The sequence below is a fragment of the Pieris rapae genome, chromosome 6, assembly GCF_905147795.1.
Source record: "Pieris rapae chromosome 6, ilPieRapa1.1, whole genome shotgun sequence".
Lineage (NCBI taxonomy): Eukaryota > Metazoa > Arthropoda > Insecta > Lepidoptera > Pieridae > Pieris > Pieris rapae.
Window position 1 is genome coordinate 4,199,796 of NC_059514.1, and position 20,465 is coordinate 4,220,260.

The window sequence follows — 20,465 nt, forward strand, 5'->3', positions numbered from 1 at the left end:
ATGCTCATTGGCGAATGAAAAAAAATAACTATACAACTGTACCCTGTTTAATTTATAAAACCATAAACTTGAATTACTGCTTCTGTTCCTGTGGCGATTTTCTTTGCAAAAGTAAGTTAGCCTTCAATGCCGGACTTCACTCATTTGTGACCTGCCGGATTCTTGTCGTTGTTTCTCTTTGACCAAACAAGTGCCGATTGCCCAGATACATAGACAAAACAAAAATAGCACGCTTGACTGACTTGTTGACGTAAGTTATTGGCTTAACATCACTTTTACACATTTAAAGAAAACACTTTTTTGTAAGGTATGAAGCTGTATTATTTAAAATAATTATATGTTTATAATATTCATATATATATATTCATAGCTTCAATCCGTTAAAAAAGTGTTTTCTTTATTGGCGATTTGATAACTTGGCTAAGCTAACAATGCTTATAATGCGTAATGTATTGTTAAAGTAAATAATACTGTTACATATGAGTTTATATTCCATAATTTCGCCTGTCTCAACAAATGATATAAAAACAATAGCTCACTTGATGGTAATAGTCCATTGAATAGCAGGATTTCACGGCAATTTGCGATGCGCATTTGTTTCGCTAAGTAACTTGAGAAATGACAATTTATTTGTTGTATTAGCTTGTTACCTCTTTATATAATAATTGATTGTTTGAATATAGTATATAAACAGTCATAAAATTTTATTTATTATAATTTTGTGGAAAAAAATATTTACTTAGCTATAAATTAAACTGACTAAAATCCTTTTTATTCTTACATTATAGTAATACATGCTTAATTGGTAATATTATGTGCAAACGTATTGACCGTGTAACATTTATTAACAATTTTATTAATGTGTTTACGATTTCTTTAGCAACTGTGTATTTTTCTAAGTATTTGCAAATAATTTGCAACATGCCTAACAATATTTTAATTGGATATGTATAAAGATATTAATTTATTGAAGTATTTTACAAAACATTTAAACCATAAAAAGCAATATACTTCATATTGCTATTTACATTACAATTCACCAAAAAACATGAAATATGGGTATTTATATTTTGCGACATAATTAAACTACATAAATTATTTCCGTGGTCCTTGATTGAGTAGCCTTTACAACAAAATTAATATCTCATAAATATTTTTTATAATAAATGTTCAGAAGAAGCAATCAATCCCAATAATTTGTCTACATGGTAATTCTATGTATATGATGTGAAGTATATAACAACATAATATGTCAATTGTTTTGCTGTCTCTCAGAGATTCTTTATTTACTCGCCACTATCAGATAAGGTAACCCTTAAAAAAAAAGTGAATGCTACATTTATTTTCTTAAAATTCTTTAAATAAATTTTATTAATTTATAAGACGCCAAAGAAAAAGTATGAAATAAACGCATAGGTATGCCTTTCTCCAAAGCATCCGGCTGGGAGTGGCCCCTGATTCACATTGGGTTGGCTACTGTGAAGGTCACTGACCGGTGAAAGTGATGTCATATAGGTTTCGACATCTCTTATTATTACACTAGCTCACAGCGTTAATTAAATTCCACCAAAATAGATTTTTGTTATTGTCTTTTCCTTATGAGTGGATGACTGATGTAAATAAACAGTGAAAAAATAGGTATGAAATCTATTTTAATAAGAAATCGGTTCTAATAGAAAAAGTAAAAACCTCATACAGACTGGTTCATGTGGGAGTTAATAAGCTTCAAAGCGCGATCACTTCCGTATTTATCTGTACAAAAAAGATATACTTTATTCTCTATACTTATTTATAAAATTTGTTCTATGATTCTCTAACTGAGAGTTTATGTTCAAAAATAATTTAATAAATAAATTTAATAAACTAATCTGTCCACATCGATCATTAATCGCTTATAGAGGCTGAATGAATTTCACAAGTTTTCTGACACAAGTCGTATAACCTAAACTATTGCCCACAAAGGCGATATAAACTTTTATAGATTAACTGTAGGTGTTAGTTTTGTACAGGACGAAGAGAAATCTAGGCCATGTTGCATCCTGAAACGTTTCGTAACGAACGATTATTAAATAGTCTATTAGAAAACGTTAATTACAATGTAATTTGCTGCATTATTAGCTTTATTTGGTGATCTGAATAAGATTATTGTTTTATAAGACACGTTTCCAGGAACCTTTAGTTGTACTGTTGTAGTAGTTACGTTAGCTTGGTGGCTGTGCGTGCAACCACATAGGTCTTGGGTTCGAATCACGAGGAAAAGCCGGTCTTAGATCTAAACTAAGAGACGGAAATCTTTAGCTAAAAACAAGGATATCACTTTTCTACTGGCCTTGATTTCAAAAAAAGTTTGTGTTTGTCATTGAAGTTGAAGCTTACGCTTAATTAACAAGGTTAAGCTTTCAAGAACTATCCAAGTCATTGAAATATATTTAATTATGGTTTAACGGTCAACTGGTGATAAAAATATATTATAGTAATAAAAATAAATTCACTCTTATTACGCGTAATTGATAACAAAAAGTAGGTTAGGTATGATGATTTTCTTGACGAGGAAAGCCGGTTGGTTGCCTTTCTCGTTTAAGACAGCTGCGCATGGCGATTACTACATTGAGTTATTATTTTTTAAGGTATTCATTAAAGGTCGTAGTAGTGACCTGTGAAAATAAACGAGTTGCATAAATGGTTTAAAAAATTTAAACCGACCCCAAACATACTAAGAACAATATTTCTATTGGTTTTGATATTATCAAGAGTTAAATGTATTAAACAGTATTTAATGTATTCATATACGGGATATAGAATATAATAGCAAATAATATGGATTCTTCTTACAAAATATTTAAGCAAAGGTTCACTGACTACCTAAGTTCATGGTGGGCGCAGACTTATAATAACATTATAAAAAACGAACGGGATAATTGTTTAAATTAATTTACCGTCACAAATCACAATTACTGACCTTTTTGTAAATTTACTTAGATCTTATCTTACAGTAATTGTCGTTATTCTTTTGTTTGTAAAGTTAGCACATGCAAGAACTTAATAATATAGTTAAGCATTGTAGGGTATCATTAAGGCAATGTTTACAATATTTTAAGTGTAATAAAGCTCTTAGGATCACTTCTTGGCGATGGCAACCACCACAATGTGGAAATTAAAAGGTCGGCAACGCAGTTTCGAACCTGTATTATATGTGTGTGAACTGTATTCTAAGTGCAGACAATAGACACAGTATTTATAAGTGAAAACGCCATTGATAAGAAAAAAGTTTTTTTCCAGTAATAAATAATTGCCAAGAAGATCTTAAAAGTTGATATATTTCTAATACTATTTTTAAATGCATGTACAAAAAACCTTTGTTAAGTTTACCTCAATGTTTTCCTCAAGATTTTCGTCTGTGTTATTATTATATTTATTTAATTATTTCAGATGTAGTGACGCCGCTCTGCGTACTGGAATCAGACTTTGGCTTCAAAATAAACTGCGCCTTCAAGAAATCGGGTCTCTTCAGAGTACGGAATCTTGGTGGAATTAAGGCACACGCTAGTTTAGGTACAATTTTATTTTTAGTTGACGCATAACACCATCACACAACATAACCAAGTTAGGTTATGTTAACTAATTGTAATTTAATTTATTTAACTAATTAAATTTTACAATTAGTTACATGTATTAATTTATACTTTTTGTTTGTTTGTTCCCTTTTGTTTATCTTTTTGTAGTAAAATGTAGCATGTATTCCATCTTTGGCTATATTTTCAGTGTATTTATTTGTAATAATATATAATTTGTGTTATCTGTAGGATTACGAAATAAATAATTAACTTGTAAGTTGAATGACAAAAAAAAATTTTCATCTGTAATGTGTCTATGATTTTTGGTCTCAGTTACTTAATACAACTTTTATAAAGGCCAAACCTTCTTGAGCATTTATAACTCATGATTAATATTAATTTAAAGCTCCAAAACTCTTGTCACATAACACTATTATACTACTACTGTTAATCTTAATACTATTTTATATGGATTGCAAAAGATGTTACAACTCTATTACTTACAACAATATATAATTGAGCGTAATCATACCACAATTTGAATACGTCTAATATTATATCGTTTAACATTTCAGGTTTCAGTCTTGGTGACGAACTTGGTTTTGACCAATCCTTAACGAACCAGGATCCGAGTCGAAGAAGATCTGTAAGTTTAAAGAATGGGGCCCCAAATATTCTTGTGGATACCACAAATAGACCTGCTAAGCAAGAGGTAATTGTTTTATAAAATAAATGTAAGAAATTTTGGTTCTTTTTTGTCTGAATATCTGTTAACTATTGATATATGTATTGTACGAACGGTTGAGTGGAAGTGAAGTTACATAATTATAACTTAAACATAATAAGATTTTAGTACATACCTCTCCTATTAATATATATATGTATAACCTTAACATGAAGGCATACAATTGTCAGTCTAAGGATCCGTTTTTATTTGGTATGTTGAAAATGAGAGAGGTTAGACCGATAATGTTACGTGTACATAATAAAATATTATAAAATTAATTATAATTGAACTAATATTTTAAATTGTCAAAAATGTAATCAAAGTGCGTCTATCATAACCCAATGAAAACAAAAAAAAAGTTGCAAAAAAGAATAACATATTATATTGTATATTATTTATTTACTTTTACATGTTTAATATCTATTTAGCTTAATTTTACATAAGTGTTATATTATACATAAGTTTACTGTTTTGTGTTGTTCTCCACGTATTCATATAAAATGATCTTCGACCAAGTATTACCCACAACAGAGAGATATTCCTAGTCTGGGGGGTATTTCCCGTTAATTCGCTCCAACATAATATTTTTTTAATTTAAATAAATAATAATAAACTTTCAAACATTTTTATTTGTATAAGCTTTGCTTGTTTTTAAAGCAGTGATAAAAAAACGTTTATATTTAAACCTATTAATGATTTTCAGAAAAGGGGCAAACAGAACAGAATTATGATGCGGCCCGTTCCACAATCAAATCGTCCTAATCAAGCGGCTATGAATAAACTGAGTACTTTACACAAACGTGTCACAACCACAATGCAACCAATCATAGTTTCTGGACCAATTGACCAGAACAGGGCACAACCAGCAATCACTATGGCGAAGCCAATGGCTATGGGCGTACCCGCTTTCAAACCGCTACCCCCTAAAGAAGAAACTCTGAAAGTTCTACCCATCGCAACAAGAAAAACTTTCACGCCGCTAGATATACCCCAAGGAATGACGTATGAAAGTGAGAATAAACCAATTTTACACGATAATGTATCTAAGATGGTATCACAAATGCGCATCAAACCCATCAAATCGGTTAATCCATTCGTACCCATGCCAGAACCGAATCAGCGGTTTTACCCCATTTCTAACATACCATCAAACTATAACCCCACTTCTAATTTACCATCAAACTTTAACCCCACTTCTAACTTACCATCAAACTTTAACCCTTCTTATAGCATACCAGCAACCTTTAATCCCGCTTCTAATTTTATAGACCCAGTCTCCCACCAAGTGCAAGATTTGGCATACAATACCAAGAAAGTTGACGATTATAATAGTATAAGTGGATATAGCGATGATACGACTTTAAAGCTAAATAAGGAAGATATAAATACTAAAATCGCTGAAATTGCAAAAGCTGGAAATATTTCTATGGAAGCAGTAGAAGCGGCGATAGCGTTGAGGCAACAGCAGTTGTTGAATAAATACGCGAATATTCAAATACCCACAACAACGACAACGACAGAACGCCCTGTTGTTTTTGAGTTAGAACCGGAACCGGAAATCATCGTTGCGCCACCACCACAGAAGCCAAAGAGGTACCTCTACCCTACTAGGCCTAATAAAATTGCATTTAATGAAAAAAAAAAACATATGTAACATTTTCTAATATTATCAAGAAATTTGCATCAGGCTTGGTACATATTGTAGATGTCCAAATTGTATGCGTTTTTTTATAAATGTAAGAGAGTTTAATTAACATTTAGTTATAAAAAACTTAATTTTAAAAAAATTATTTCCATTCACACCACCGGTATTTCATGAATTAATAAGTTGTCGTTTTCTGCAAATATAGTTTTTACAAATTAATGAATTTAAAAGTAACCACGAGTTAATTAGAATTTAATTTAACAGTAGAACCAGTTCATGAAATTGAGGCATTTTCTGAAATAGTGGCCCATGTTATGAATAAATAAATCTTAATATATATAAATCTCGTGTCACAATGTTTGTCCTCAATGGACTCCTAAACCACTTAACCGATTATAATAAAATTCGCACACCATGTGCAGTTCGATCCAACTTGAGAGATAGGATAGGTAAGATCTTTTATTATACCTAGTCGCAATTATTATTATTATTAGTATTTTATTGCAAATTATTTGTTTATTATTTGATAGAATTCTAACAGATGGCGCTGAGTTAAAGGTAATTTAGTTTAGGTCCGTGTCGTGGTACCAACGTTTCACATAAGTTCTCCTACGGTCTCCCTTGATTAATTTACTACTATGTAATATAACAAAAACCTTAGCCACAGCAACGCTTGGCCGAGTCTGCTAGTATTGTATAAATTTTTGGCCCTTTGCCATTGTAACGATTTTGACTTGTACTGGTAGATAGCGCCAGATTTACACAAGACTATATGTAGTTTTAGTTGAATCCGATAGATGCCGCTATAGTAAATATATATCATGGTGGTGCAAAGAATATTTCTTTCTGTTCAGGAACCCAACGTTAGGGAAGGTAATGAATGCCCCAAGAGAGTATTATCCTGTTGGTTACGAGAAGAACTTTGATGACCACTTCCAGACCAAAGTGGACCTTCCTGACACCAACTTCCACTGTGGGGATCAGAAGTACTTCCCTGGATTGTATGGAGATGAGAACCTTGGTTGTATGGTAAGATTTTTAATATACTTTAGCCAGAAATTTAAGAATTATTAAGTGTAAAGGAGGTACTGAAAATAAAATATTTTATATATTATCGAGGCTACACTTTGGTTATACTTTGTATAACATTTAATTTCCTTTTTTTCTTGTATGGCTATGTTGGACTTCAGTACCAGTCTTTTATTTGCACCGAATATATTTTGGGTTCCACCATATTTTATTTTTTATTTTTTTAATTGTTTCACTTAAAAAATAAAAAGCTTCACGTCTCTCCTAAAAATAGTTAGAATTAGTTTTGTTAGTAGTACTAGTAAGAGTCCTTAAATTAGGCCTCAGAAAGTCATTAGTTCCTATTATATTTTCCAGGTGTTCCACGTATGCGCATTAACAGACGATGGACTGGTCATGAAATCTTTCCTTTGCCCGGAGTCGACTCTCTTCGACCAGACCATTCTTAAATGCAACTGGTGGTTCTACGTCGACTGCAAGAATACCGCTTCCTTATATGACACTAACATCCCTGTATCTAAAAGTTATCAGCTGATGAAAGCGCTGACATTCTTCAGCTCGTATAAGAAGGAAATTGAGGATGGTAGGTTTTTATAAATTTCGTAATTTTTATATATAAAGTAAGCTGAAAATTAACCAATACTTAAAAGGCCGGCAACGCATTTGGGAGTCTTCTGGAAATGTGAGTTTCCATGGACGGTGTTAACACTTAACATTGGTGAGCCTCCTGCTCGTTTGCCCCCGTTTACATAAAAAATAAAAATAAATTTTATTTAATATTTCTAAAAGGTAACAAAACTGAGTTTCGTTCCTCGGCTAAACGATACATGTCTTACAGAATAGTATCAATTTTACAGGCTTTTAGTCATATAGTTTTATATTTAGCATGCAGAATAATTTAAAAACTACTTTATATAAATATACTAAACATTCCAGGCCATCCAACAAATCCAGAAGACGTCGGCGGCATCAAAGATGCAATAACCATTCTAGAAAACCATGATTCTAAAACATCCGATACAGAAAAAGTAGAAATTATAACTCCATCACCGACCCCACTCATTGACGAAAGACATAATAAAAGAGAAGAAATGGCACCAGTCTATCGTGGGAATAGAAAATTGAATAATACAAGAGATACAAATGAATTCAGATTAATTACAGTAGGAGCCGGAATCAATTTTAATTCCACAAAAAAAGCAGAAAGACGAAGACTTGCAAATAGGTTTAACAGAAATTCTACTACAGTAAGCCCTGCTTCTACGGATACAACGACACTAGAAGAAAAGCCAACAATTGAAAAAGAAGATAATCCAAGTGTTGATAAAGAAGAAAAGTTAACAGACCAAATAGAATCAGATACATTATTAAAGGAGGCAGAAACCGCAGCGCCAGTGAGGAGATTTTATAGATCAAGCGCCGAGAAGGAAATAGCCATTATTAATAATGAGAAAGTTCAAATTGTTAGACCAACTCAAATAAGGTCTACGTTTAAACTAGACGAAGCGGTGTTAGGCAAATCATACGCGCGGTTTAAAAGGGAAGTCTTAAGAATACCTCATAGTCGATAGTCCAAATAGGTAAATTTTAGTGTCATATAACTTATTTATTTTCTTGATAGGGAGCTTGTCGTTTACTGTTAGATAATTTGGCTTTTGTATTAAGGCCATTTTGAATTTCATCTCTATATTGGAGCTTACATTTAGTAGTTGATTTATTTAAATCTGGGTCCCTTTCCTTTATAAATCTATAAATGTTCATTATAGATTTATGAGCACCGAATACCATGAAGGTAATTTAAATAAGAATTTTCCTTCGCCAGAACTGTGTTCACGACTAGCTCTTAGACTATTGAGATAAGTATCAAATGTACTGACTTAACATAGTTGCTCAATTTATACTTTAGTTGAGGTTTCAGTCAAGTGATATTACGGTGTTTTAGTTGTTAGAATATAAACTTGTTTCCTAATGTCTTTTATTTCTTTGATCATAACTCCCTTATTAAAAATATATTCAGTCTGAATAGTTTTAATTGCCCCTTTTATCATAGTGTAGAAACAATTTATACATATGTCGCAGCCAACTAGATTGATTAGCCTATTAACAGCCTAGCTGTTTAACTAGAAAATATGCAGCTATGGTATACCTACTACTATGTATTCCACAAAGACGATAAGGCATTAATAAAAACCATAAATGTAGATGAACTTTTATTGGTAACAAAACTCAGAAACTATTTCTTACTTGATTTTAAAAGGCATCTGAAAAACTTTTCACAAAACAGCGGCCCACATGCAATTAGGCCTACGGCTGCTAAGGCAGATGCGCAACTCATGCAAATCATTTTGAAAGCTAGTATTTTTATTAGAACATTAGAAACTAAAACGATTTACGATACTAAAGATAAAAACGTTTGAGACGGTAGTGGAAATAATGAACTTTCAGCAATCGTACCACAAAAGTAGAACAAAGCAGAAGATTAAAATAATACAGTACAAGATAACTAATAGCTAGATATTTTACTAGATTAATACGGCATTCCGCAGTCAGGACAGATAGGATTTGTAGGGCAGGAACACTTGCGCTCGAACAATCCACGGGTACACAGCGGTAGGCAGACAACTAAAGTTGCAACGCTCACTAGACTTAAGAGCGATACACAAAACATATGAAGCCACGCCACTCAGTCCCGCTTGGCGGATCCTGAAAAAGTACAATATGGTAGAGAATTATCAGGATATTTATACTAATTGAAACCACGTTTTTTCTCAATCTTTTAACATAATTGTTGTGGTTAATCATAAATATACCTAACAATTATACACCATACATGTATAACGGTCTATTGTGATGAACATATTTGCACATTGAATTTTATCAGGCATTCGAAATTGTAATTGATCAATGGATTCAATTTTGATATTTTACTTACCTGTTACACTAATGATATTACGTATACATATTCCAGGTATATTCTTGGTAGGTTCTAAAAATTAACATGGCCAGTTTTACATCTTACTCCTTAGTACTTTGAGTAGCGAATATCTGGTTTAATAGAATATCAGAAGTTTGTGGGAATACTTACGCAGTGTACCTGCTACTCTTCTAGGGATTCAGTTTGATTCCTTTTACAAACCAAACGATAATCCTGAAAGTAGGATTATTCGCGCACAATTCCACAATAATTTTACACTCATATTGTTTAAAATATTACAAAAAAAAATATTTTAACGTCTAATTGACACTGTAATTTAAAACCGTAAATCTTTTTCTTATTTTAAATTAGAAACAAGTTGTCATTTTTACATAAATACCTCATTGTATGAAAGTTTATAATCCATAGATTACTTTCACGAAGGTTATGTGAATTCTTCAGAATAGTACTGCATATAAAATTGTTAAAAATATTTTACTAGCTTCGAATATTATGTTTTACCCTAAAAAGCGTCATATACTGCTATTGTGTATTGCTACGTAAATTGTATAGTTAATAACGCCTATCCGGTACAAAACTGTGTAACATGCAGTCAGGCGCTGATAAAATACCAAAATATTTACGTGAACAAATTATCACGAATTGTAGGAATAAAACGAATCGTTCTGTTTATTTTTTATTATTTACTGTTATTGTAAAAAATACAGGTCACTTAATTTGATTTTGATTTACGGGGACAACAGGGCATATTACATGATATTCGTGATGTCTTCTTGTCTGCTGTTTTTGCTTTTTTCGCTCTCAACTCCTGTAAATAATGATCTAAGAGTACCGGACAACAGGAAATTATACTGGCCGCAATAACAGCAGTGCAGAAGGTCAAACAAATTGGCATAGTTTTGATATCACTTTTTACCACCGCGTTTTAGGCACTTGTAAAATTTCTGAATTTCTAATTGTTTAAGACACACGGGAACGCAGGCCAATAAAGCGGCTGATGCGACAAGAGCATACATCGAAAGACAAATCATTTTTTCATTGATTTTGCCTTTAATCAGCTGGTACTGATACAAAAAAGAGAAAAACAGCGTTGATTCTGTCTCCTGTAAAAACAAAATATAGCTATGAATATAAAATTCTTTATATTAAATATTTTCTTTACAAAGTAACATACCCTTATTTGTATTGACAATATTCCACTTCGTCACATTAAAAAAAATTCTTTTCAATAAATCTAACCATATTTGTTGGAATTGGTTTAGATTACTTATATTTAGATATTTTTAATATCTCACATAAAATTTTACACTCCCCGTACCAGAAGTTTTAAGCGTTTGACATAATGTGTCAATTTTTGAAGTTGCTCATTCTTTAATTTTTGCTAAGATACTTTTGGTGATATACAAAAATAAGCATAAACTAAACTTGATAGTTTTTAAACTTATTTAAAATACACCTTACTTTATTGTCCGTTTAAAATCACTAAGTTTTGAAAGAATCTCCTGTCCATTTTGTTGCCTGAGGTCGAGTAAAATAATAAGAGAACTGAACCTCTGCAGAAATAAAAAAAATAGGCAATCTTCTATTTATTGTATATCACCTGTCATATTTGATAGTGTCTTGTTTCCATTTTCTTCAACGAAATATTTTAATTTATTTTCTACCATAATATTCGACGACAAATATATGTAGCCTCTTAAGAATATACATATATCACGATTGCCACTTGGAAATGTAAAATTGCAAGGTTACCAATGAAAATAAGTTCGCTAATCATTTTGACTCTCGTCGTGTCTTCGTGTGCATTTCCATCCCAGAAGAGGCAATCGGAAGGCGAAGACCATCAAACTGGAGAACTGCAAGCACGGGATAACAGAATCAGACAAAAACCACGTGATTGCAAATCTAAGTGTGCGTCAAGTATAGCGCAGAAAGCAGCAGCAGAAGCGAAAGCAGCTCAAGCTGCTCAAAACGCCGCGGGGGCTCAAGCAGCTCACATGGTATATAATTCAGAAAATTTCAGTAATCGCATAGATGTGTTGTGCCAAATCGCATAGAAGTCCTTTTTAAATGACCTGTTTATTATAGGTAAAGACTCAACTAGCAGAAAAAGCACTGCAAGCGGCAAAAGCAGCAGAAGCAGCACTTGCCGGAAAACAAGCTGTTGTAGAACAACTACAGCAGGAAGTTAAGGAAGCTGAGGCTGTAGTTGCAGAAAACACAGCTTCAGTACATCAAAATCAAGGTGCATTGAACTTGGGTCAACAAGCGGCGCAACAGGCTGCTGCACAGGTATACAAACTTAATTTTATAGTATTTTCAAACATTGTGATTCCAACTGTCTCTTCAACAATTTCTACCCAATTAGAGGTTAAGAAGAATTAAGTTATACGAAGTTGCAACACAGGGTTGCGTAGAATGGTTTAATTTTTATTTAGAATGATTTGGTTTAGTAATTGTTGAAGACAATTAACCCTGGTGCAGTATTTACTTCGTAAAACTATGTTTTTCTTTTTTCTAAGGAGCTGGGAATTGGGAAACGAGAGTTGGAGATTAAGAAGATTTTAAACTTAAAAGAAGCATAGAGAAATAATTGTCATTATGATTTGCATGTCTCTGTATACTTTTATAGCAACAGCATCTGTTTTATCTTGTACACCTATTTTTGTACGAAAGTTTAATCCAAAGAAATATTTAGCTTGCTTTGCTTGTTGTGGGAAGAAAAAATAATGTTTAATCTGAACATGGAAATAAGTAAAAATTGTTTGTTGAAATAAAATGAAATTTGCCTGATTATTTTGTCTCATTCACCTCAGTAATCAAGATTATTATTTTTAACAGCACAAGCTTTTGACGCAAGCAGCACAGCTTGCAGCTCAATTAGAGAAGGCAGCAAATGGACTTCTCGAGAAACTAAAGACTGGTGTGCAAGAAAAATGTCATAATTTAGCTGAATCCCGAGCAAGATTAGCTCATCTTCAACATAAGCTACAATGTGCTTGCGCTGAATGCGCAGCAACAAAACAAGCTGCACATAGCGCTTGTGAAGCTGCTAGGGCTGCTTGTGGTAATGCAAGAAAAAAGAAACATGTAATCGCTAAGAGAAATGATCTGATACCGAAAATATCTAAACATGGACGATGATAAACTAAGAATCACTGTACTGTACAAAATAAATGCTAAGGAGTGATAATTTGAAGTGAACAAAGCGAATTCATTTTCGAGGATACATTTCCGTTGTTAGTGGTAATCCTTCAATCATGGTTGATTCTATGAATTTGGTAAGGTTGATAAAGATGTGATACAAGATACTGAAAATTGAGCACTAATTTTTTGACGTGTGAAAATCGGAATATTTTATTAAATTTTAGAATAGTTCTGTATACTCCAGTTTTGCATGCGCATGTGTTAAGATTTTTGATAGAATTAGATTATTTTAAGCTTCTGATAAATATAGTATTAGATTATGGTATTAATCGTATTTTATTATATAGAAATAATATTCAATACTGTTTCCACTTATTTATTTTTTATCAATTATACTAAAAGCATCATTTAGATTTTGAGGACTAAATGCTATATTACTATTTTTATAATTAACATACGGAGATATTGTTGCTGAAGCAGCTATGTCAGGATCTACGTAACCTATATTCGAAGAAATATCATCTTCATATGGATTGTCTTCGGATAAGCTTTTGTGCACAATCCTCGCTGGTGGTTCTGCGTACTGACCTCCAACAACTATTTCTTCTGCTTCAGTTTTTGGTTTCATTACTCTTTTGTGTTTGTTGGAAATAATATCATCAATAAAGTACGGCTGCCTTCTTCTTTCATATAAATTATGTTCTTCCTCAGCGGTTGGGAGATCTCTGTTTTTGTATTCTACATAGGCGTTTATATCGTCATCAGATAAGGTTACATCAAATTGTGTTTCAGGTGTTTTAAAAATTGGTTGTATGTTGGTAAAATCCAAGTTTGTATCTAAGTTAAAGTTATTCGTCCAACCTTTATTGTCTAGGTTAAAAGTTTGTTCCGTATCAAGGCCCATTATGCTTAAATCTTGCAATTGATACAAATTACTTGCGGCTTTAGATAGTCCGGGAAAATTCGGTGGTGGTTCTGCAAATGATTGCTTTAGGTTACTGTACTCTTGGTAAAAGTCATTTGGCGGTTCTCCAAATCCAACAGGTTCTGATGATGAAAACACTTGATGATATTTTTTTGGAGGTCCATAAACAGGTTTTTGGCTATACTTCGGAGGTCCATATCTTGGTTTATATGGTCGTTTCTTTCGTGTGGGTGGTCCATACTTTTGCGGTGTTTTCTTATATTTTTTTAAGGGTCGTCTTGATGGTTTTACGTATCTATACTTCGTTCTAGGTGGTCCATATTTCGGTTTACTATTATATCTTTGGTGGGATATTCTTCGATAGACCACGCTGGGTTTACTTTTATGCAACGGTTCTACAGGAAAATTATCATAAAGAACGATAGTTTCACGCTTTCTTATGTTATGTTTTTTTGGCTTCGTTAATTCCCGATTTTCTTCATACTCTTGTGCAAGTGATGCAGTAACAGCTACCTGAAAATAAAATAAGTACATTTCTTACTAATAGTGGGCATACTTTATTATTGTATCATTATAATACTTCGTACATATTTCGAGGAGGATCTGAGAAGGCCATTACTTAAGAGGGGGTTAATATCCACAGGAGATTAAATAGCAATAACTAAATTCTAACAACATTTGCAACGGAACCTAAGTTATGCTCATTCTAGTGATGGATAATGATAAACTAAGAACTCTACTGTATTTATTTATCCTTTATCGCCTTATACAAAGAACACATAACAAAAATAAAAAAAAACAGTTACAATTACATAATAAATGCTAAGGAGTGATAATTTGTAATGAACACATGGAAGAGTTTAAAGTAAAATTATTAATCTTTTTACCTTACGGACTTTGTAAAAATGAATAATATAAAATTTTGCAGTAAAAATTATTTCGTTTACTATACTATCGCTATGTGCTTGAAGCCCTAATGCACCATGAACCACTTTCTATGTTGGTCGTCTGTCTATTTTATGATTTGTTTGTTTAATAAAATAAGCTACCATTACATATCAATCCAATGTAACTATTCACATAAAGAACAATAATTACAAAACATAGTTCTTACAGTATAGAAACTGACACGAGGCAAGACCTTTTGCCAGTCCACTCAGCGGACAATTAAAAACGTCTGTCAAGTCTGCAGGGCATTCATTTAGATGAAGGTACCAAACATTTGCAAATCTAACAAAGTATACTTTAATACTATTTTGAAGTATAATATTGCACATGCACTTATTAAAGGTTGTTATAAATTATAATTAATTTTGATCAGTTAAACCATCACTATAATCATAAATTATAAAAATATTGTGTGTAACAAACGTTTTTAAGCTACGTTTCCTCTCAGATGCGTTTATTTTTAGAATAAACGAGGGTTAGGAATATTAAATAGGCTTATGATTTCTCTTTACGGCTTCAGGTTATTAGTATCTTTAGAAAATACCTGATGACATTTTAAGTGATATTCGTTGTGACGGAAGTAAGAAAATTACTCAAAGTTCAATGGCTGACTGCTATACCACAAAGCTAACTGTTAACAGTTTCCTATTACCTAAATAACAATAAACTGAATAAAATGATAATGTGGATAGAATAAAAATACACAGACATGCACTTATTAGATACATACGGTTTTATTATATTGTTTTTAACTGTGCTAAGCACTAGGCGTTTGATGTCTTTAAACAGTTACTTAATACACGAAATATGACGGTGTTTTGATATCCTTAACATCCCTAACATCGCTGGCTTATTTTTATTGTGTTAACCGTAAGCTAAAGGTATATATGTCATTGTTTTTTTGTAATTGCTGCTGTTGGCTACTTTAATAGCTGAATATCAACCGCTATAAATAACGGTAACTTTATATGCTTTTTGCCCAGGTCTATTGAGAAATTGCAAAGTATTTTCATATTAATTATATTTGTTTAAAACAAAAACTTCAAATTGTAAAATATGAAATGGTTTTGTTTTTTAAAATGCGTTCATTATTAATTTTCAACAAAACGAAAGTGTTTAACTAATGTCGCTTGTATTGAACTCCCTAGTCCAAGTTCTTTTGTACAACTGTCAAGGACTGAAGAAAAAACTGTCTTCTTTTACTGTCCAGGTAAAAGAACACTTCGGGCGTTTAAAAGCACAGATGTGCTATCGATGCATGCTTATAAAGCAAAGATTATCTGGATCCAGGAGAGCTTTAACGAGAAAGTCAAACAACGGAAAGTTTTGACCTGGTCCACGTGTCATGCCATGACTACTAAAGTTAATTATGATAGGCAAGAGCCAAGAAAATATGTGAGTAGAAGAAAAAAGTACTGCGTACCGTATGGAAGTGGACAAGTAGGTACGACTGCGGAAGAGTTGCTAACTTGTTGAAGCACAAGATGAATATTACTGAATTAACTATATGTATATGGTATTGAGTAACAGGATTTTGTATATTAACTTCAAGAATGGGTATTATATATGTTAAATATATATTAAAAGAAATTACGTCGGTTAAAATTATAGTCACATACAAGAACGCGGCCGTTTTATGATTTATTGATCAGGTGTTTTAATTGACAACTTTCAATAGAGTTTCATACATTTTAATGAAGAATAAATTTTACTGAACAGGAAATTCAACTTCCATAAAGTGTCATGCACCGAACGGTAATCACCTGTTTGTCAAAAACAAAAGAAAAGATGCAGAAATTTAAAGCAAGGTTTTAGCGTCAACGCTTCCTCTGTAATGCAATCACTATAAATAATCACATAATATATTATGTATATATAATATATATAATAAATACAATAAAAAGCAGCTTACAAAAGACAACACCTACTTTGATTTAATTAGGTTTGAGGTTTGTAAATGGAGAAATTTGTTGAAAGTCGTAACCTAACCTGCATGTGGTGAACTAGATTCTTAATATCAAGTTCATATCTAGGATACATAACAGGGCTATATAATAAAAAAAGCAATTCTAAGAGACTTTCGTTACGTGATCGTACAAACTCTTGTGATCTGCAAAGTTCACATGAGCAAGTGGTTTATATAAAAATTTTAACTAATGCTCTAAGCGCAAGGCATGTTTGCCGGGTATATAAAATTATTAATTATTAATTTTATCTTCTCCGTACGTTTTATTTAGTAATTTACTGGTACCCATAGATATGATTAAAAACTAAGAGTGCTAAGTATGTTAAAAAAATATAAGAAGGCATATGTCTCGATTTTTAATATCTTATAATCTCCCTTTAAGCTTTGCGAGGGAATATATTCCACTTCGACACATTCGTCAAAAACAATGTTAGCTACAATAATCAATTATATATTAGAAATCGTTGTTTAATAGTACACAATGATGTTAAAATAGTCATGGTGGCTTGGCTAAACATCGTATTCTGGCACATCAGCCACAGCTGCAAAGGATGAAACTTAAATATTGTTTAATTCTTTTTAAAAAGATGTAAAAATCCAGCACCAGTTGTATCGGAAGAGGTTTTAAAATACCAACATAAATAGTAAGTTTATATGTTATAAAAATGTATTGGTTATTATTTATTCACATACGTTGTTAATATTTAATTATTACTTTCCATAACGAAACGATACTTGTTTCACGAGAATGAAAGTGCCGGCTATCAGACGAAATAATTAGCAGAAAAAGTCTTAATATTTTAGAAGACCTATTAAGATTTGATGTTTTATTTGTTTTTAGATAGTGAATGATGCATGTCGCACGCAACATTCTTTTGCTTGACAGCTAATATTATCGTTTATCGCGTACTATGGAAAGTAAGGATTTTGTGATTTATGATTTTTACGCACGTGGAAAAGTCAAAAAGAATAATATTGCACTTGATCTTGACATTTTTACTGGATTACGATTATCATAGGATACAGCATTTAAGGATTCAATTTTAAAAAGGATATCAGTTAAAGTAATAATCCATCCCTTTGCAAGTAAGGCAACGTGAGTAAAACAGGATTTTACTAAGCGTGAATTATAATATTATATTAAATAGAGCGTTATTTTTCGATTGTATCGATAAATAGTAAAAATAAGTTTTTATTAAAAATATCCTGATATTAACAGCATAAAAAGGTGATCGTCGCTTTTCAGTCGGTCTAACAAAACAAGGAACAAATTAGTTTGAAGACCTATATAACCTATTTAATATACTTATATAAAAATAGTCTTTAAATATATACATTATATATCTTTTAAAAATCAGGTTTTATCCAAAATATCTTACCAATAACGTCACGTAAAATATGTCGGTTAACTGCATTTTCACAAAAAACACGATACCAAACACATAGTAAACAAACGAGTGTTATGTTTGAAAGTTGTAGATATAATGAGCTTGATACGGAATAGCTCGCGCCTACTAGTCTATGAAATATATGGATTTATACTGAGCTGCTTATAAATAAAATAATATGAATAAACATAAATCTTTATATGTAATTTAGAACTTCCTTTTTACCAAGTACAGCAATATTGTTATAGTTCCATATTTTTAATAACATTTTAACTATACATGTATTTTATAATTTTTTGTCATAATTTCCTATAAGGAAATTAGAAATTTTGCAGAATCAGTGCCCTTAAACCAACTTCCACTACCGACAGCGATTTTTTATATAATCTGGCTGTTGTGAAGAAATTTGGCGACTCAGTTCGAGTAGTTTTGGTGGCGTAGCTGTGTCGACTGTCATCTCTAACAGCGATATCTTAATGTTTTTGTCAGCAATTTTAATGTAGTTCTCTCAATATCGGTAGCGCTGATGTCGATGAACGCACGATACAAAAACTGTTATTAAAATCGGATTAACAATAAACGGTTATTACAATAGTAAGTATTGATCTTCATATAAATAAAATACGTTTTGGTAAACTTTCAAACAAACTTACCTCAATGCTATCAAACACAAACTATTATTAGACTAACCAGGCAAATTGGTGTGCAATATATATAATAATTTGTGTAATTATTATCTATATTATTATTCTAAATTTAAACTAAAAGAAAGATAGCTTACAATTGAATACCTCACTTTAATAAAATAAAGTATATGCTTCTTTCTGTTATAATATATTAACATCTCTATATAAGATCTGAATAAAGATGTACATCGCTCTCACATCTAATTTATTCATTATACAAACAAAAGATTCATTGAATATTAGGCCTGTTATAAGATCAGGTACAAAAGGTATCAATTACTTACTGTTATGTAATATGTAATTCATATAGAAAGTGAGATTTACAATATATATGAGCCTACATTTCAGTTTGAGCTTGATCCGTGACCACGGTTTCAAATAAAGTTTACCAAGTCGCAGTACTGTTAACAGTTATACCAGACTTTTCTTAAGATTACATTGTAGGGATTTGTCATCCAGACTCCAGAAGACAAACCACTCTTTATATGGAAATTGTATTCTTTTTTATAACAAACTCCCAACCGAAATTAGAGAATTATCAGTAAATAAACTCAAAGCCCTTGTTAAAAGTAAACTAATTAATAAAGCTTTTTATAAATATGACGAATACTTAAGTGATCCTAACTCTTAGGATTGATTTGCTCCAGTTCAAACAATTTGTATGACTCAAAACTTAGCATTTAAAAAGAGCGGCCGAATGTTTCTGGCCTGTTCTGTAAAAAAAAAAAAGATAATTTAGCACCATTATTTTTTTACTGAGGGTCGTAAGTATACAGTAAGCTACGTGAATAAAATATATTTTGGTTTTATTTTATAACTAGCAGACTCGGCCAAGCGTTGCTGTGGCTAAGGTTTTTGTTATATTACATAGTAGTAAATTAATCAAGGGAAACCGTAGGAGAACTTATGTGAAACGTTGGTACCACGACACGGACCTAAACTAAACTACCTTTAACTCAGCGCCATCTGTTAGAATTGTATCAAATAATAAACAAATGTTAATGTTATCGTAATTTTAGTAAGGATGCCTATTTTTTTTGAAAATGAAATATAGCCTATGTCACTCAGGAATGATGTAGCTTTCCAACAGTGAAAGAATTTTTCAAATCTGCCAAGTAGTTTCGGAGCCTATTCAATTCATACAAACAAACAAACAAACAAAAAATCAAACCTTTCCTCTTTATAATATTATAGTATAGATACTCTAAGTGTAGGCCTAGTGGCTTCGGCGTGCGACTGTCATTGAAGCTGTAGGTTCGATCCCCGGCGAATGGATGGACATTAACTGTCTAAGTGCGGTGAAGGAAAACGTCGTGAGGAAATCAGCTTGCCTTACATCAAAAAACTCAACTGCGTCTGTCAGGCACAGGAGGCTGATCATTTGCTTGCCTATTAGATATTCTAAATCAGCATCTAGAAATTTCGTTCGAAGTTAAGACAAAGGACTTTGTGTAACGTCGAGCATTCTTTTTAATATTTGTACATATAAACCCTGAAACCAACATTTAGGGAAGG

At 31.9% G+C, this 20,465-nt stretch overlaps 3 protein-coding genes across 4 annotated transcripts in view; 2 read left to right on the plus strand and 1 right to left on the minus strand.

Annotated features, from left to right (window-relative positions):
* The window catches only part of LOC110994713, a 41,288-nt gene extending 32,364 nt beyond the window's left edge, over positions 1-8,924 (plus strand). The window contains exons 2-8 of one of the 2 annotated variants that reach the window (XM_022261520.2): positions 3,430-3,552; positions 4,130-4,266; positions 4,985-5,291; positions 5,550-5,874; positions 6,781-6,955; positions 7,313-7,538; positions 7,892-8,924. In XM_022261520.2, coding sequence (XP_022117212.2) covers positions 3,430-3,552; positions 4,130-4,266; positions 4,985-5,291; positions 5,550-5,874; positions 6,781-6,955; positions 7,313-7,538; positions 7,892-8,526 — 1,928 coding nt within the window. In that variant the 3' untranslated portion in view covers positions 8,527-8,924. Of the gene's footprint in view, positions 1-3,429; positions 3,553-4,129; positions 4,267-4,984; positions 5,875-6,780; positions 6,956-7,312; positions 7,539-7,891 lie in introns of both variants that reach the window. The other variant, XM_022261519.2, reaches the window with a different exon arrangement.
* A 2,579-nt stretch (positions 8,925-11,503) lies between these two features.
* Positions 11,504-13,286, plus strand: LOC110994706 (tol-Pal system protein TolA-like). The gene is made up of 3 exons (XM_022261512.2): positions 11,504-11,890; positions 11,979-12,182; positions 12,732-13,286. Exons 1-3 carry the CDS (start codon positions 11,645-11,647, stop codon positions 13,032-13,034), a joined length of 753 nt encoding a protein of 250 aa, XP_022117204.2. The 5' UTR covers positions 11,504-11,644; the 3' UTR covers positions 13,035-13,286.
* A 123-nt stretch (positions 13,287-13,409) lies between these two features.
* On the minus strand, positions 13,410-18,341 carry LOC110994705. The gene is made up of 2 exons (XM_022261511.2): positions 18,256-18,341; positions 13,410-14,475 (listed from the first exon to the last, which is right to left on the minus strand). The coding sequence occupies exons 1-2, from the start codon at positions 18,289-18,291 to the stop codon at positions 13,414-13,416; spliced, it is 1,098 nt and encodes a 365-aa protein (XP_022117203.2). The 5' UTR covers positions 18,292-18,341; the 3' UTR covers positions 13,410-13,413.
* Between the last annotated feature and the right edge of the window lie 2,124 nt (positions 18,342-20,465).

What these genes read in the sequence shown, in the direction of transcription:
- LOC110994705 (XM_022261511.2), bottom strand. Translation starts at nt 18,291, where the DNA reads ATGCAGTTAACCGACATATTTTACGTGACGTTATTG. An exon ending in TATTTTACGTGACGTTATTG is followed by an intron (nt 14,476 to 18,255) that starts GTAAGATATTTT and finishes TTTTATTTTCAG; the next exon opens with GTAGCTGTTACTGCATCACT.
- LOC110994706 (XM_022261512.2), top strand. Translation starts at nt 11,645, where the DNA reads ATGAAAATAAGTTCGCTAATCATTTTGACTCTCGTCGTGTCTTCGTGT. An exon ending in GGGCTCAAGCAGCTCACATG is followed by an intron (nt 11,891 to 11,978) that starts GTATATAATTCA and finishes TGTTTATTATAG; the next exon opens with GTAAAGACTCAACTAGCAGA. An exon ending in CGCAACAGGCTGCTGCACAG is followed by an intron (nt 12,183 to 12,731) that starts GTATACAAACTT and finishes TATTTTTAACAG; the next exon opens with CACAAGCTTTTGACGCAAGC.